The 19233-nt window shown below is 30.1% G+C and overlaps 3 protein-coding genes across 4 annotated transcripts in view; 1 reads left to right on the top strand and 2 right to left on the bottom strand.

The window, feature by feature from the left end:
• Positions 1 to 9860, bottom strand: part of LOC109601834 (spectrin beta chain, non-erythrocytic 1) — a 37614-nt gene extending 27754 nt beyond the window's left edge. For both annotated transcript variants that reach the window (XM_049965750.1, XM_049965751.1), the window contains exon 1: positions 9706 to 9860. The gene's annotated coding sequence lies outside the window, so the exon portion shown is untranslated. The remainder of the gene's footprint in view (positions 1 to 9705) is intronic.
• A 286-nt stretch (positions 9861 to 10146) lies between these two features.
• On the top strand, positions 10147 to 11842 carry LOC109603422 (microfibrillar-associated protein 1). Its single transcript, XM_020019921.2, has 4 exons — positions 10147 to 10317; positions 10379 to 10690; positions 10748 to 10960; positions 11041 to 11842. Exons 1-4 carry the CDS (start codon positions 10248 to 10250, stop codon positions 11778 to 11780), a joined length of 1335 nt encoding a protein of 444 aa, XP_019875480.2. The 5' UTR covers positions 10147 to 10247; the 3' UTR covers positions 11781 to 11842.
• A 371-nt stretch (positions 11843 to 12213) lies between these two features.
• LOC109603419 (endoribonuclease Dicer-like) lies at positions 12214 to 18746 on the bottom strand. The gene is made up of 11 exons (XM_020019918.2): positions 18601 to 18746; positions 18040 to 18272; positions 17711 to 17951; positions 16631 to 17555; positions 16247 to 16525; positions 15851 to 16063; positions 15249 to 15788; positions 13445 to 14792; positions 12828 to 13390; positions 12585 to 12769; positions 12214 to 12522 (listed from the first exon to the last, which is right to left on the bottom strand). Exons 1-11 carry the CDS (start codon positions 18744 to 18746, stop codon positions 12366 to 12368), a joined length of 4830 nt encoding a protein of 1609 aa, XP_019875477.2. The 3' UTR covers positions 12214 to 12365.
• Between the last annotated feature and the right edge of the window lie 487 nt (positions 18747 to 19233).

Genomic DNA, 19233 nt, shown 5'->3' with positions numbered 1-19233 from the left:
GACAAATTTCTATATTTAACAAGACTAAAATTAAATTTTTTCTTGATAATAAGTTTAATTATAATTAATATTAATCTCTAAAGCTAGTTAAAATTAATATTTTTATACTTTGTGATGCACGTTATTGTACAAAAAAAAAACTATTTTTAATTACTTTTTTTAGGTTACACATACATAAGCACTAAAGCTAGTGTTTTTGTAATATATTCAAGTCTGTAAAATAAAATGAAAGTTTTGGTATATCAAAAGTTTTTCTTAAAAGTAAGTTTAATTTTATTGCACAATGACAAACTACAATCTTATATATTTTTACTTATAAAAATTCATAAAAAATAATAGCATAATTTATATAAAAAATGCAATTTATCATATTTAATTCTTCAATCTAACTGTCGATCTGTTGTATCAGAGATAATAAAAATATTGCAGGAAAGTATTTAAGATTTCTTCGTTTATCCTCGATTTCATAAACTCTAAAAGGCTATACAAAAAGAGGTAACTTCCATTCACTTTATTATATTTAAAACATTTCTCCCTACAATTCAATAACCTCATTTTTTCATTGTATTTCTTGAAATATTCAAATGGTATAATTTAATATTTTATAAAACACATTGGTTGCACGGAAAATATTGTTTTCATCTCGCCTGCAAAATACCTTTTCCGACCTCGATATTATCTTGCCTCGACCTCTTGCAAGTCAGCAGAGCGGCCTTCGCAATAATATTACTCTCGACACAGAAAAATATTATTTAGTAGCCTTGATATATACATATTACACATAAAATAAACAAGGAATTCTATTAATCGGATTAAAGAACGCATTCGAAACACGGTTCAATTATACCAGAATCTGCTTATCAACATCTAGGGCCATTGGCCTGCGTTATAATAGATGGACGTACTAAATCACCGTACTATTAATATCCGCAACTATTTGAGAAATAATAAACAAAATTGAATTTGTGATAAATAACTGCATATTATTTAATAAACCATCATAATATTCGAAACGATAATATACAACTACAATACTAAAACAATAACACCGATACAGTATATATTTACTTTTACAGGCTCACTAAAACATTAAATTTGCAGTTACATAGCTTAAAGAGAAAAAAAGAGAAAAACTCAAATAAGTATAAAACCCGTTACGAAGTATAAAATTTGAAATTATTAACGTCTATTTGGTATTGTTTATGGGCTGGTAGCGGTAAATGAATGTTAATACGTAACATAATTAAACAGCCTGATTTTTTTGTCGTTTAACAGTTAACCGTAAATGAAACGCGGCCCATTCAAATGATCACTGTGGATAAATCCAAAATCGAACATGCATCTAAAATAAACACCGGCAAATTATTGTTGATAAGGAGTTCATCGGACGGAAATAAAAAGAACATATTTACATTGTTGTCGATGCCCGAAGAAATAAATAAAAGAACTAAACCGAACCATATAAACAATGAAGTGTTTCTTGTTATAATAAAGTGATTTTTTAAGCTCCTCGTATAGACGAACCGTTGTTATTTCAACGTGGATATAAAATCAGTAATGATGTAATAAAAGTTAAGTACTTACACTGAGGTAATGATGAAATTATTTGCGGAACCTACGTAAAAACAGGATGGTTCTCAATTTGTCAGTCCCACCTTTGTATGAACACACGTAATAGTTTAAATGGGAAAATGATTGTTTTTTTTTATTATTTAGTAGGAAGGAACATAAGATGGTAATATCTTCCCACACGCTTTCGCCTGCCTGTTAAGATCAAACGTCCGAACCATATCGTATATTCCAAATTGACATTTGCAAACGATAAAAGGGATAAACGCTGCGTATTTATGGCCCTGTGCGATGTAAATCACTCTAACGCCAAATGATTGTTAATTTTAGACGCAATAAACGTTTCACTCTGATCACAAGACAAGTCGATTTACGACCGAAATCGCGTCGTCCAAGGAAAATATTAATTTATACCAATTTATGCTGTGGGAAAACGAGCTTTTCTTTTCAATTGATACCTGCAATAAAACGTAATTAAATAATTCATAATGAAATCAACATAAAATGGAGGTTACATTCCTCATGCATCATTGAAATCTATTTGTTCTGCTGTAAGCTGACGCTGGTAATTGCACCTCGTTGTGAAATTCAATTTAAGTTAAAATTTATTGTAATAACATGTAGGAATGTGTGCACCACGTTCAAACGAAACATGGTTATTGTTTATATTGTTGAATAAACAACTGTTCTTGTTATTCGTTAAATTCATGGTAAATGTAAATTTCCTGATGAGCTCTAGATTCAGTTTGTTGATAGCTACATTGTAATAATCGCTACGGGTCTCATCAACATCTGATTATATTAAATTAGTAAGACACGAACTGTTTTCTTTATATTCTTAGAAATAATGAATAAAACAGAAATTTCTACTGATTAACCAAGTAGTTCAATACGTTATTAAACAAGTTGCTCCACAATAACTATAGGTTTTGGAAAGTAATAATGGTTCTATTTAAATTTCTACGATATGTATAATCACACATTAAATAATTGTCATAAAGTTTATGTGTTGAATTGATTTCGTTATCTAACAATAAAATGTTTAAATCGTTAATAATACTTTCAAATGAAAACACATAAAATCAGTAAATCAATAACAAGTCACGTAAGGAGTTGAATCTCCCCTTGTATGGCTTTCACAACGCGATAAAAGGACATTGTTATGGAATCACACAACGCTTATGGCACAAATACCAAATCAAATTGGCTTTATCCAATTTAAAACATTGATCTCTCTGGCGACGAGGTTTCTTTTCAATTTATCATTGTTGTTTGCCAATACTTCAGATTAACAACGACGTTTTATCACTTGAATTATGAAATTGCAACCAATTAACTTAAAGGATTACCGTACAATAAAGATTAGCAACATTATTGGATTGTATGAACAATTATTAAAAAAATCAATAATCTTTTTATTTGGCAATAAAATTATAATCTAATCTAATATGGCTAGTAGTAAAAAAATAATTTCAACGATAACGATGTTTTATTGAGACTGAATCACACGACTGATGATTTGTCCAATTAACCAGAACACGTGGTCAAATGTCAATTAAAATTCTACTTCGGCACTCGTGCATGTAAATAAAAAGATTGCTTCAATTACTCCACAACTGACGATAATACTCTTTTTGTGTCTAATAAGGCGGTTTCGTTTAATTAGCCTGTGAGTCTACCCCTTCAATTAATGCTCTCAATTACCGGAAACTTATTTACAGTTCATTTCAACTAGATAACCTACAGGTGTGTTAATTTTGTTGATACGGACAACAATAAAATGCCATAAGTTTCTCTAAGTTATCAAAATGTATGTATGTAGAAAGTGCGTACAGCTAATGAATTGATTTTTCATCAAAAACAATCGTTCCTAATTTTAAATAATTCATGGACTTGTTTCATTGCTCTGGTGAGTTTATTACATGCCGTACTGTCACAGTAAAACCGTACAATAGAAAATAAAATGTAAATGATCCATGAGGGAAAAGTTTCCAATTTCCCCTCTGGATACCGGATGGTGTTAATGACATTTCTCTTACATTAATTATGATTTACAATTAAATTGCATCATAAATAAATACAGTTGTATCTATTTACTGGATCTGTCATATTGTAAGCGACCGCATTTATACTTATTTATGCACAAATGTCACCGTCGGTCACAATCGTCAACTCGATAAAGAAGTTAACATAAATCACGTTCTACTTTAGTTCATATTCTTAAGAACGTTTTCAATGAAGTCAACTCGAATGAAGAAAGTTTATTTCAACCGCACAATATTTCATTTTACGATCAGAGTTATGGTACGTGTGCTAAAGAAATCAATGAACAACATTGCGAATGTGATTTAAATTAAATTTTTTATAACTCAGCAAGCAAGTTGTGCTGAGCCTTATTAATTCCGTCGTTTGTTGACCAACAAACTAAACAAGAACGTGTCTAAGTTGTGGTAAATTTACTAGTGTCATGAATTCAAAACGTAAAAAAATTACCAAAGTTTTTTATAGTAAAAATGAATGAGGCCACTCTTGTTTATGCTACAAACTGTTAAAAAATTCAACCGAAACTGTTAATAAAAGAATACTTCTGTAGAAACGTCTTGTTCTTAAATCTTATGCAGTTACTATAAATCAGTTTCTCTGAGAACTTGTAGCGACTTTGTTGGCAGTACAATAAATCAACTCCTTATACGTAGTTTCACGAATAGCAACAAATTCATCAGATATTTGGCCTACTTACTTATAAGTGGCATCAGACTATCGGAATGCAGCAATGAGATTTTATTTTATTGTAAATATGATAACAGCACTAAAAATTGTTGGCGACATCAAGAGGTTTACTTGCCTAAATTATAAGAGCCAAACAAGATAAAATATAGATATAGATGTGTAATGATTGATACATGATAATTGAGCATGATAATTTTTTTATTTCGACGAATACGTTTCAATGCAATTCTCGATACACATCTGCAAGTCATTGGGAACAAAGCGGGAACAGTTATACAGGAAATACACCGTAATTTTTAGTGAATTTCAGTTCAATTTACTCAATCTCTCTGATGGACGGCCATAAACAAATCTAAAAGGAAATGAAATTAACAATACGATTTTCAAGGTAAACATGCCGAGTGCTTATTAACTTAACTATTCAACATTTCAAAGCGTACATTTTATTGAATCAGGTTACTATAATAACATTAGAAAAGTAAAAGTATCTAATATTTACTCACAATTCCAATGCACTGGTATTATTAAGTGCATTTCTTAGATAATAACACCAGTTTAACGAATTTCAAAAGAACTCTTCGAAGCACAAATTTAAAAATTAAAATAGCATTTCCTGTACTATTCATATCACATTAGTCTGTAAAAATGTAAATTTGTTCTATTTTTTCTTTAATTATCGACAAAACGTTTATTCTTTCGTCTTTTACATTTTTCTTAGTTTATTTTTAGTTTAAAATTTTACAGGATAAAATCGGTTAAATTCATTGATTCATGCCGATTTTTTTCTGTACAATAATCACCTAGTATGTTCTCTTTTAATAATCCTGATATATCAGATGGAGAGGATTGGACATAATTTTTCTTGCTCTGATAAGAGCTGAGTTAGCAACATTATATTTCCATACTATTAAATCGAATTATTTTCTTACTGACCAAATTGATATGGTTTATTGAAAAGTAATGACACAAAAACGTACTTTGAAAAATAATAGCTATTTCATGATAATGTTAAAAAATAAGGAAAAATTGAGGTCTAAAAAAACTGTGTTTCTTTTTGTTTGATATAGTTTCAGTTACATTAATTTATGTTACGTGATGTACAGGACTAATGTCCATTGCCATAATAGAGGTCTCTTTAGATCTCTATACAATCAAATAAAGGAAGCATTCTAATCTGTTTTCTGTGATTTTTCAGACTAGAAAGTGAGAACAAATGGAAAATTAAACAAATTAATTACTTTTTTTCATATACTCATCCGAACTATTTGCTTACTTCAGTTAAGGAACTCTATCGTTTCTCTACTAAAGATATTCCACCAAACACTCCAATTTTCAAAAATATGACTTGGCCACATTTCAAACTGGAGTTAACTTATAAAACAATTTTAGTAAAATTTAAGCATAGAAAAAATTATTTCCACGTAATTAATTTTTGTGTAAACTAGTATAGTATAGTTAATTTTAACTCGTTTATTATAACTCAAAATGTTTGTAATTAAAGAAAACAGCATCGAGTAATATATATTTAAATAATTTTACTAAAACTAAATTAAAAAGACGCCAAGTTATTCTTATTAATTTTGCATAGCGCCTTCAGCAGTTAATGCATATGTTTCGATATAATTGCTTTTTGCATCTTTTAGATCATCCGACAATTTGCATAAAACTGGCAACATATGCACGCAATGTCAATTGTCAATAACAGTCATGAAAGGAATAATTACAAACAATTACATAAACATATACAAATAAATGTCGTTGAACTGTTTGAAGTCCACCAACGTCGAGTTTTCTTAGACGTATACGTATGTATTTATCATACAGATTTATTTTTGCAAAAGGTTATCGTATCAAAATGAACAGCCTGAAGCTATAATTAATATTAAATACATTCACATATGTCTTAATTAGTAAAAGTCACAATTAAAACTAATGATATTTTTACTTTAAACGGAAAAATTCGCGTAACACCATCGTACAAGACACCAAGGCTAAGTTAAAAAATTGATATAGGTTGGTATATTTAATTGAAAGGCTAGGAAATTAACTCCATGTACCCTATCATTATCATAAGTATTATCTTGAGGTCATATTCGCAGAAGTAGAAACGAACAATCGGCAGGAACAAACTGTCCGAACTGTTAACGTTATTTTTGGCGAAAACAAGTTCGACAATGACGAGTCTCACGATTACGTTTCGTTGGACCACTTTTAACTGCTTATTATTAAGGATCCGGACTCGCTTAACTATACAGTTTAATTTTGACCTGAACAAGAGTCTCGTTCATTTTAATGAATAACACGAAACTTAAAGATTCCTGTTTAATTAAGTATACTTACAAAATACAACATAATACAATCGGTGCCTTTAGATACTATAGAGGAAAATGTGTTTAGAAATATATTTGTTATTTTTTTATTGTTGAAATAATATTTTTATCTTCACATATCTACAAGGAAAAATAATATCAAAAATAACATATTGGTATTATACAATAAAAATGCCTATAATAAATATTAAATATAAGTCACGATTATATAAATGTAACAACAAATTCTCTTGTTTAATTAATTTAAGTGTATTTAAGAAATGCACATTGATAACATTGTTCTAACAAACATAACGAGGCCAACAGCTTTAGATATTTTGTTGAAAAATTTGAAATTTATTTGTTTTCCTATTAACATTCTGGCAACTTTTTTGTACACTACTAACAACGAAAATATAATTATAATATAAATGTTAATCAATTATATAATATAAATGAATATATAATAAATTATAATACGACTAATACAAAAAAACATTTGCATATGCATTTGCATGTGTCGATATTTTTAGAAAACTTTCACTTAGCCACTGATGAATCTCTGAAAACATGCTTCGATGTAAATGTGTGGAGGACGGTGTGGAAAAGGTTAAAGAGTCAAAAACATATTTCAAAAGTCAGACGAATATTCGCAAATTCAAGGTTGACTGCGGCAGAAATTGTTATGCTAAGTAGTTTACTACAAAGCGAACATTGTTTGGTTTAAACACATTTTGGTTTACATATCATATTCATTGATTAACGTTTGGGTCCAACCGATATCAGCATTGATGGTCCGAAAATTCTACTATCAGCTTCGCTATATGCGGCGATGTTTTGTTCAGAAATGGATCAGTAGATCAAAAATGTACAATGCAATGAGATAATTTGATTTATATGCGTTAAATAGCATCACAAAATTTAATCTTGTTGTTACGTAAATTGAGCATACATGTTGTTTAAACAAAAATACTACACTTTTGAAAACTATTGTATATATTTGTTAAATAATTTATGCACATTGTTAAATTTTTTTACATTTTAAACATTGTTAATATTTTATTGGGCACACTTTGTTAATTATAACAACCTGTAAACGGTGATTTAAAGATTCAATGAAATGAAATTTCACTGCTCTTCAATTAAGAACTACAATTCATCTCAATTTGATGCCTTTTGGACTTTTAATCGAGATTACATGTCGTGTCACATACTTTAAACTGCCCAATCGTGAATCTCATAGTGATTATCTTTTAATCAACTTTGAACACCTATGGATTTATGCTTCGTATCATTATCATGCATAAAAAATGTAAATTGGTAAATTATCGTTCGTAAATGCTGTTGATATCAACAATATTTACGCCTTGATGTTTCATGTTAGTTATTATTTTCTTATCACTGAAAATGAATTTATTTAATAAAATAATATAAATCTTTCTAAAAACAAAGGCTAACTATTAAGAGTATTGTTTAATAAATATACAAAACATAAATACATTTAAATGTGACATTTCTTTGGCCAACAAAAACAGACTAATATATGTGTTTAAATTAATATCCTCGATATTTGTAGGATATGTAGCAAAAAAGAAAAAAGAAAAAAGAGTATAGAATATCAAAATATATTTTTTATACTGGCTGGACAAAATTTGAATTAAATCCTTCCTTAAAATGTTTGATTTTAAATGTTGTGCTATTTCTCTGGCCACCACTGTAAATTTAGACAAAAAATCAACAAACTTATTGGTCTAGACTTAATTAGAATATTGGAATGCCACTAATAATTATTATTCAAATAGCACTACTGAAATACATAGTTAAAAGAAGGAAAGCTGCGCATATAAAACATACTAATTTTAAATGCAAGAACGATATTTTTCTTTTCCAAAGAGAAAATAAAATGTGGTTTGAGTTAATAAAATGTGCTTTTATAAAATGTATTATTTGCTACAATATATAAAATATCTCTGTATACCTGTCCCTCCAAAAGCCATTCAGGTATAATTATAAAGGTCCACATTTCACAGGTAGTAAATCCCTTTTACCGTCCCTTAAAGTATTCTGGAAGGTATTTTAATTACAAAATTATCTGTATACTTTGAATTTATAACTGAATTGTAATAGCGGTGATTTTTGGAGGGAAATGTTTTTCAAATTTTTAATAGACATTAAAATTAACACTATCAAAATTCTATCTATTACAATTATACATTAAATAAAATTTGTTTACGTTATCATTTTACATTATTGTTATAATTTCGAGTTATATAATAAAACTTAAAATAAGTGCATTAGTTTATCGCCACACGTAAGCATAGTTACTTATATCAAACACTCCCCGAGGAATTAGGTACTTTGCTTAGCGCTCTAGAAAATATCCAATCGGATATCATAATTGTCATCCTGTTAACCTTGGCTGGATAACCTACATGCAGTAAAAATCAACAGACCTATTTCAAATTTGTATTCAAATTTCTCTTATACATTACATATTTAAATTTATTCAAGACATAAATTACTGTCGAAAATGCTAATCGCGGATACTAATACCGTTTTTGGAAAATGAAGGTCCAACAAAATGGCAAATTGAATAAAAACAAGAAAATTAAATTTTGCAGTGAAAAGCAGGGCACAATCGATGTCGATGACCCACACTCCGTTCTGACGTCACTTGTCTGCAAAGCAAAAGAACTTTTGGCGATATTTTAACACGAGGTCCATGTCCTTGATTGTCGGGATCTTTGCATAATATTATAATACCATTATGCGGTATGAATTTCATATTGGCTGAAACTTAAACGACTAGCCCCAATGTATGAAACAAGAATTTGCCGCGCCTATATTGTTTATAATGTGTGTTGACAATAATTGTTTATTGATATATACATTTTTTACATTTATCACACAATTATATTTGGATGTAATTAGTGTTTATTAATTAAAATAATTAATAAAATAATAAACGTTCAACACTACTTCCACTTAAATTCCCGACGTTGTGCATATACGTGCTTCAAGCGCAGTTAATTATTGCACAAATCTCCAGGTCCTCAAGATAAACAGTACTTTACCAGACATTATCATAATTTCCTACCTGCTTGTATAATTTTCGTCTTATTAATCCAAGGAAATGTTCACCCTCACTTAAAACTAAGTAGTCAAAAACACAAATTACACCGACGATATAACTAAAATATTGAATTTTTCACAAAACACGTAACAATCACAAACCGAAGCTTGACCGCTTCTTCTTTCACGTTTGCGCTCCTAACTAATTCAACTCAACAGGTGTTCCACTCTCAGTACATCCAACTATGCAAAACAAACCTATGAATATAAACGATTACCTACAGTTGGCATCACTGTTCCTCAAAGAAAATCTACAGTTTGATATTTACATTTACACTTGATTCAAATTTATTTTTTTGTAAGATAAAACTACTTATTGCTTTATTTAAAATAAATAATAATTAATAAATAAATTTTATAATTTGTAAATTAATTTTCATTTTCTTACGTTGGTCAGAAAAATGTCAAATGTCATAACAAAACCTTAACCTTATATTCTTCTCAGTTGTTTGTTTAAAGGAATATTAAACTTTACAATATATAGAAGATTATTAAACACAGTTAAACATGATGAATCCTACGTTAAGTTATGCGATTCAAAGTACGGCAGGTGCAGTGCCTGTTAGAAATGAAAAGGGTACGTAAAACAGTCTCCTTTTTAATGAATATGATCAAACAATAATTGTTTTATATTGTAGGAGAGTTGTCTATGCAAAAAGTTAAAGTGCACAGATATGTCTCCGGTAAACGACCAGATTATGCCCAGGAATTACGATCGGACAGCGAGAGTGATGATGATGATTTTTTGGAAAAACGAAATCAGCCACAACCTCCATCGCCAGAGCCAGTGAAAAGTGAAGATGAGTTGAATGATCCTAGGTTACGACGTTTAAAAATTGCTGAAGTTAATACTGAAGTAAGGCCAGAGAGGCGCAGGCATATATTGGAACCAGAAGTTATGGAATCATCTGATGAAGAACAACCAGAGGAAGAAGAAATAAATTTACCAGGTATGTAAAACCACTATTCATTCAAACCTTAGTAATTTATATGTATATTATTTCTAGAACATAAACACACTCTTGAAGCTGGACCTGATGATGATGAATCAGAAGTTGAGTTAAGTGATGAAGAAATTGAGAAAAGAAGAGAGATGTTAAGGAAGCGAATGTTGACCAAACAAGATGATGAATTTCTTGTAAAAGAAGATGAAAAGTCTGAATCAGATTCAGATGAATCAGCTGAATATGAAGAATATACAGATTCAGAAGAAGAGACAGGTATGTTTTTTGTTTATTTATTTAAAATTTCATATTTAAGAAACTATATTTAAAAATAATATATCAAATTATTTTTACAGGTCCTAGATTAAAGCCAATATTTGTTCGTAAACGTGACAGAATTACAATACTGGAGAAAGAGAAAGAAGCACAAAAACAGAAACAACTAGAAGTGGAAGCTCAAAGAAATGCAGAAGAAAGAAGACGTCAAACGTTAAGATTAGTAGAAGAGACCATCAGAAAAGAACAACAAGCCATTGCAAAAGATAAAAATGAACCACATATTAATGATATTTGTACAGATGATGAAAATGATGAAGTTGAATATGAAGCCTGGAAACTTCGTGAATTAAAAAGAATAAAGCGAGATAGGGAGGAAAGAGAAGCAATAGAGAAAGAAAAATTAGAAATTGAGAGATTAAGAAATATGACTGAAGAAGAAAGAAGATTACAGTTGCGTCTTAATCCAAAGGTCATTACTAACAAAGCTGCAAAAGGAAAGTACAAATTCTTACAAAAGTATTATCACAGAGGTGCTTTCTATCTTGACAAGGAGGAAGACATTTACAAACAGGACTTTGCTCAGGCAACATTGGAAGATCACTTCGACAAAACTATTCTTCCTAAAGTTATGCAGGTGAAGAACTTTGGTCGGTCGGGGAGAACAAAATACACTCATCTGGTTGATCAAGATACAACTCAGTTTGATAGTCCATGGTCTAATGAAACAGCACAAAATGTAAAATTCCATTCCAGTCAAGCAGGTGGCACTAAACAAGTTTTTACAAAACCATCTTTAAAAAAAAGGAAACTTCAGTAATTTTATTGATAGTGTACTTTTTTTAAATTATATATATTCAATAAACAACATTTTTTTATTCATCAATTAATATTATAATAAGGATACATAGTTTCCCATAACTGTTAAAAAAATAAAAAACAATGTTCTTTAAAAGCATAGTAATTCTTATTTTGCCGAATTTTATTATAAAATACATCATAAACTGATAGTCAACTTCTCTCAATACAAAAGATGGTTTAAACTAGTGTGTCCTTTCTGCAGTCTTAATTTCTCATTAGATTTATTTCATTTACATTATATTACCTGAACTGAATGTATTAAGTATCATATATCTTCTCTACCAATCCACAAGTATCGTACGAGAATACTGACTAATTTAAAACGAATCATGTAGACGTAGTTACAAGACTAAACGGCATCCGGCGAAGACTCCACTTAATAAAATATAAGATTTGTAAATAAGTGATATATTTACCATAATCACATAAATTCTAATACAATTTTCTGTTTCTTATATAAAATATAATATATACTTCTGTTATAAACTAATCTAACATATTAACAGTGACTAAAATATTAATAACATAAAAAACATTTGGAATATTATTTTGATAAATTTAAAGAACGTAGAGCTATTTTAGCAGCAGCTTTTTTGGCCATTGCTTTATTTGAACCATAACCATAAACTACTTGAGATCTTCCACTGTGCATATAAGAAAGTCCAATCAAGCACTTATTTCCACTTATTGAAGTGGTCTCGCTAAAAACAGTAAATATTATAAAACATTCACATATACGTAAATTCATTATTTTATAACACACCTGAATTTAGGATACAATCCTTCACTTTCATATAATTTTCTGATGACATTCTTTGGTACATTTTTACTGAATGTTTCAATTTCCTTATGCATTATTTTGTAAAACACTCTCCAAACAGTGTCCAAATTTTTATTGCTGTCTAAATAAATTGCACCAGCCAAAGCCTCAAAAACATCACCCAACATCTGTAATCAAAAATTGACTTGTTAGATCATAAGTGTATGTGTAATTATTCAGTATTACCTTAGGTACATCTACACACTCAGCAATTTGCATGTCATCTTCATCTAATAGTATGATTACCTCATCATCTATCTCATAATTTTTAGATTCCAAATACTTCGCAAATTTATCAATCTGCTTCTGTAACTGTGCATTGATCATCAACAGCGATTTGTGTAAACCCAATCTAACAGCCAAACTGGCAAATGTGTTGTTATTTACTAGTGCCGAACGCAAATCTGTCAGTTCACCTGGATTTAAATTTCCGCAAGTATCGTAAATGTGACAAGTAATCAAAAAATCAAGTACAGCATCGCCCAAAAATTCTAATTTTTCATATGAACAGGTTAATCTATTCAAAGTATATGACGCATGTGTGAATGCCTGAAGCATATATCCACAGTCTTTAAATTCATAGTTAATTCGTTGTTGAATGCGTCTCCAGTCTGGCAACATGAACTTGAATTTGGTCATATCTTTTTCGGATGGTTTCAGGAATGGACACGGTGGTGGTTCTGCTATCAGCTTCATCAAATTCTCTGATTTTGGGATTATACCAAACCATTCCACAATTTTTACTGCGCCTATTAAAAACATATAATTAAAATTAAACCCTAATCCAATTTATACAAACAAACCTGCAAATCCTTCACATTCTAAGAACAAGCCTATTATCGACTCCACCACGTCAGAGACATTTTTGTCGCCAATGTATTGTTGATTAAGAAATTCTGCACTGGATGCTGATACATCATCAACATTACTTGCCTCATATTCAGAACATTCAAACTCATTCAAATTACTTCCGCTTAAAATTCCCGTTTCCTGCTCCTGTCTACTTAATTTTATTCGGAAGAGTCCGTTCAGAGATTTTGATTTGTTTAAAATTTGTTCCATTACGGCCTTTGGCGGTGAAAAACAGGGTGGAACCCAATCTTCTCGTGGAGACAGATCAGAAACGCGCATTATACCGCCCAAATCTTTCTTTACTGCCAAATAATATAGATTTTTGTTACTGACCATTCTGCCTTTTAAAGTGGTGGATTCACCTTCATTGAACTTTGGGAATCTCATGGAAATATAAAGCGTTGAAATAAGTTTCAAAAACGAGTCTCCCAAAGTTTCTAATCTTTCTAAATTGACGATGTCGTTCGATTTTATTGTGGTAAGAGCTTTGTATAAATCGCGCAGTTCTGGACCTCGTTTCCTAAAGGGTATTTTTAAGAATCGAATTTCATGCTCTTTGAAATTTTTTTCGTAAGTTATTGCTGGAAATCTTTTCGTTTCAAATATTTTATTTTTCAGTGTTCGCTCTTCCGCAGTTATTTGTTTTGAAATAAAATTCTCATAATATTCAATATCCATAAGAGTAACGTTTAATTCACGTTCCAGATCTTTTGGTTCATCAATGTTCTTCCAGGGAAATTCAGATTCAATTTTCCTTTCGGCGAAGTCCTTATTATAAATCGTAGTAATTAAATTTTGATAGCCTTGTTCATTTATTATTTGTAAATCTAAATTCTCTTTTGGTTCGGCATTTGGTCTAACTTTTGATCCATTATTTATAACATACTCGTCCACCACTAATGGCTTCCATGTATCCACTTGAAGTTTACCAATTCCAGTTTCTTCAACAATACTTTTCCGCAATTCTTCAACTTGCAGAAGAAATATAACTCTGGTTAAAACTGTTGGTAGGAAACTAGCTTGAATCCATAAATCGGCTGGAAAATCTTGCTTAACTAGCAATTCCGGCACCAAATATTCATCAGACTCTTCATGTTTACGTTTCTGTTTTCCGTGGCCTCTGGGTTGTATCAAATTTAAACGATCAGACAAGGCTTTTACATACAATAATGGCTGATCTTTATTGAGTATATGTATAGAATGTTTGTCTTTGTAATATTCCGCAAAATTTTCGTAAGTATTATCCGGGAATTCACTTAAAGGTGTTTTATTAAAGGTCACTTCAGTTACAATATAGGTCTAAAAAGTGAATAGGTTTTAAATAAATTTGGTGTATTAATCATCTAGTAATTATTGAACTTAGAATGAGGAGTCCAAAAGTTAGCACATTTGTAATAGTCAAAAATATAACAAAAATCGATCCCAAGTGTCGTAAATGTGACAAGTGATCAAAAATTCAAATACAGCATCGCCTAAAAACTTCTAATTGTACATATGAACAGGTTAATCTATTCAAAGTATATGACACATGTGTGAATGCCTGAAGCATATATCCACAGTCATTGGTCAAAATGATGTAATTTTATTTTACACAAATGAACCGTTTTATAGTACTACATTGCAGTAAACCTAAGAAACATTTCAAGTGCTAACTTATTGACACCTTGATTCGTCACATTTCTAACAATTCATACATCAAAACGCTATATTAAATATATATATAAAACAGTAAAGATAGATATTTAGAACACTTACAGTTTGTCCTCGGTAACTTGGGCTGACAATTTTCCTAAGGTAAGTGTCTTGTGTAACTACCAAATTTATTTTCTCTTCAGCTGAAAGTTCTTGGTGCCTTTGTTTAATCGTGTATCGTTTTCTCAGTATATTAAAGTCAATAGTCTTGGTTAATTTATTAACAGGAACTACTAGTAAAGTTCCAGCATCTCCGCTCGAATCAAACATTAAAAATAACTTCACTACACGAAGAATATCGTTAAATACGATAAAGTGAAAATGTTTAACGTCTGATATATCTTCAGCAGATAAATTAACAAGTCCTTGATTAACCATTATATTCACATTTACGCAACCTAAAGTGACAAAAGTTGGGAAACCACATAATACTGGAAATGGGTGTGGACTTAATATTCCATAACAGGTATCAGAACTGTACATATCCTGCACTGTAGCTAAATTTATGAATTCTCGGCGCTCAAAAGTCGGCTCTAAATATATAATATGTAGGTACATTTCTTGACCATGCAAATTTAATGAAGCTTTAAGCGCATAAGGAATCTAAAATAAAGTGTATTTATTGTTATGGATACACATTTACAATAAAAAGATACTTTACTCACCTTTTTATTATGCATTCTCCTATTAGCATGCGTACCCGCCATTGGTTCATTTACAGGAGGATAATGAGTAAAAAGAAATTGGACATCCTCTTCTACAATCTCACATTTTTTGGGGATTAAATTATCATCCAATTCGCCCAACTTATGCAGTAAAATGCAAGTTTTCAATGCAGCTGCACGCTTTGCATCAGTTACATTATGCATCCAATCTCCCTAAAATATTTATTATTTAATAAATATTAATTTCACATTACTTATCATAGTCTTGAATAAAAAGATGAATTGATAACAATTTCTTAATAATGTTAAAGCGGAAATGGTCGTGTAGAAAAGTAATAATTCCAATTTGTTTTCTTATAAATAATCCCGAATTATAAATAATTGTACTTTACAAACCTGAATGGAATCAACAAGTGGACAGCAAGTGGGCATCAAAATATGTACTCTGAATTGCTTCGTCACAGATTCTTCTACGTACCAATCAGGAGCATGGGTGGTATACCCATCGCATGGAAGCGATTGACAATATCTACAGAGAAGTGCAATAGCAGAAGACATATTCACATTAGCGGAATCAGGGCCATCAACATAATATGGTGGTAACTGGCTGTCATACATATTTCTTAATTCAGACTTGGTTGGTTCTGGTCTTTCCTCATTTTTACCAATCAAATACTGAAATATGAAATTAATTTAATTTACTGGTCTGATTACTGTTATCAAACAAATAGTTTAAATCACTTAAATTTAAATTTTCATTAGTCTCCTAAAAACACTTACGTCATTCAAAATATTTTCCACCTCGCGAAATTCAATAAGTTTCTGCTTATATTTATTTAATACCTCTGGCTCTTTTTCGACGAGAATGAAGTACATACTAGATTTATGTCTAGCTCTACCTTTGGATTGTATATACGAACGATAGTTAACTGATTTATCAAATTTAACAACCAGAGTGCACATTGGTATATCTATCCCTTCTTCCAAAACGTTTGATGCACATATTACATTGATTTCTTTACGAACAAAACTATCAATCACTTGTTTGTTCTTCTTACTTATAAATAAACCCTCTCTGGTGCATGAATATGGATTATGCTGAAGGCCCACCATAAAATTTGACTTTACTTCAAAATTTGGATCAATTTCTGCGACAGCACTTATTACGTGGTGTACTATTTTTGCGGTAAATCTCCGTTCTACGAAAACAATAGCACATAGTTCCTCATTTGATTCTCTACGAAAGGTTTCAAAAACCTTTAGCAAAGCTATAACTTTGGGGGATGAATTTTTAATAATTCGATCTATTCCAGAGTATTTATTTAATTCCATGGTAAAGTATTTTTTTCCCAGTGAAAGTGCAGCAATGCAATATGTTAATATGTGAGCCATTTCAATGTCTATGCAATGACGTCTTATTCTTTCTATCTGAATAATATAACTAACTACAGTTAAGCATCCTCCAAAAGTTCCAAACATTTGGATTTGCAATATACAGTCTTCCATCAGATTTTTCAGTTTTTTCAGATCAGATGTATCTTCACATATACGTTTTAATTGGAGAATTTTATCAGGTTTATTGTCAAATTTAATTTGATTTAATACATCAACAACCTTTTTTAATTCATTTATAACCATCAAATCTACATCTGAAGGTTTATAGGTGCCAAATGTCATGATACGTTCATGTGGATTTGTTGAATACCTTGAAGACAAGAATAAAATACACTAATTACATAAATTTACATTTCAACTAAGTACAATTGTTGTTTGACAAATTCTTACAATTGAAAATTTGAAAAATTTTCCATTGCTATTTTAGAAGTATATAGATATTTTTCTCTGAATACTTTAACATACCCAACAACATCCTGTAAACTGTTTAATGTGGCCACTTTCCCATGATATGTAGTTTCAAGGGCTCTAACTTCATCCATCACTTTGTGTGGTTTGCAGTTGCCATTAAGTAATGTGGCAGTTAATCCCAATACCCTAGGAGGATCTCTCAAATTTTCAAATTGCTTCATAATTTGTCGCATAGGCTGATTTTGCACACCATGATGGCATTCATCAAATATCAGTAGGTTCACTTTATTTAAATCTAAAATTATAATCGTTTTAATACCAATGGATAAAAATAATGCTAGTACTTCCAATGTGGACGTCAAAGTTCACATGAAAATAAATACCTATAAAATTTGCTTCTGATATATTCTTTAAAATTTGACATGTCATTATAAGAACATTGTATTTATTGAATTCCATCAACCATTTCTCCTTATCCCAATTATCAACATTCATATCTCCTGTATAAGTTGCCACACTGAACGATGTATGATTTTCAAAATATTTACTGTGCTGTTCCACTAATGCAACTGTGTTTACAAGCATTATACTAATCTTACCACCTTCACTATATTTTCTGTAATATATATATATATTTATGTGAGTAAATAAACAATAAATTTAAACACAAAATTTGATGAGCCGAAAAGAGCATAAAAGTAAAGATGATTTTTTTGAAATGAAAATATTCAATTGTTTTGTTTAAATGTAGTAAATGATGTACTTTGTGTTGTGCAAGTGAATATGAATTAAATAAACCTACATAACAAAGAATAAAAAATGATACATATATTGAGATAACAAATGAAGATTTTCATATTTTTATTTCAATTTATAAATTACTTGACTTTATTTATTACTTATTAATATAGCAATAAAAATTAAAATTGTGCAATATTACATACCTGTATAAAGGCTCACTCATTTCCTTAAAAGTCATTAAGGCAATATACGTTTTGCCAGTACCTGTCGGTAAGTATATAATTGTATTGCGTTTTAAGGCAATTTCCATTAATTGATTTTGATAATTCCTAGGCGTAAACTCCTCCATCTTTGTAAAAAATTCAAACGTCGGACTAAAGCACTACGTGAAATGGTCGAGTACGAGGACAAGCCAGTTAAACGCCACGTCAGTTCGAATCGACTGACATATAACCTTATCGTTACTGTTCGGGGAAGCACCGATTGAAATAGATCGCACCTGTATACACTTATATATTACAATTCACTTTCTTGGGGGGAATCAGTTATCAAAATTGTTGACAGCCGATTTAAAAAAACACATTACAGCACTGAATAAAAGTTGGTGATAGATTGTGATCTATAAAATAGTACCATAGATTAAGTATTGTAAATGTATACATAATTTTTTATTTTACCAAAAATAAATTTTGTTTTCATTTATTATGAGGTTACATAATGTCAATATATGCACTTCTAAATATAGATACGTAATTTATAATTCATACAATCTTCAAAGTAAAGTTATTCTTTACGTGAGAACGATGTGCGTTTTAATGACACTTATTTAATGACAA

The sequence above is a fragment of the Aethina tumida genome, chromosome 3 (assembly GCF_024364675.1).
Source record: "Aethina tumida isolate Nest 87 chromosome 3, icAetTumi1.1, whole genome shotgun sequence".
Lineage (NCBI taxonomy): Eukaryota > Metazoa > Arthropoda > Insecta > Coleoptera > Nitidulidae > Aethina > Aethina tumida.
This window is presented reverse-complemented; position numbering and strand designations above follow the sequence as displayed.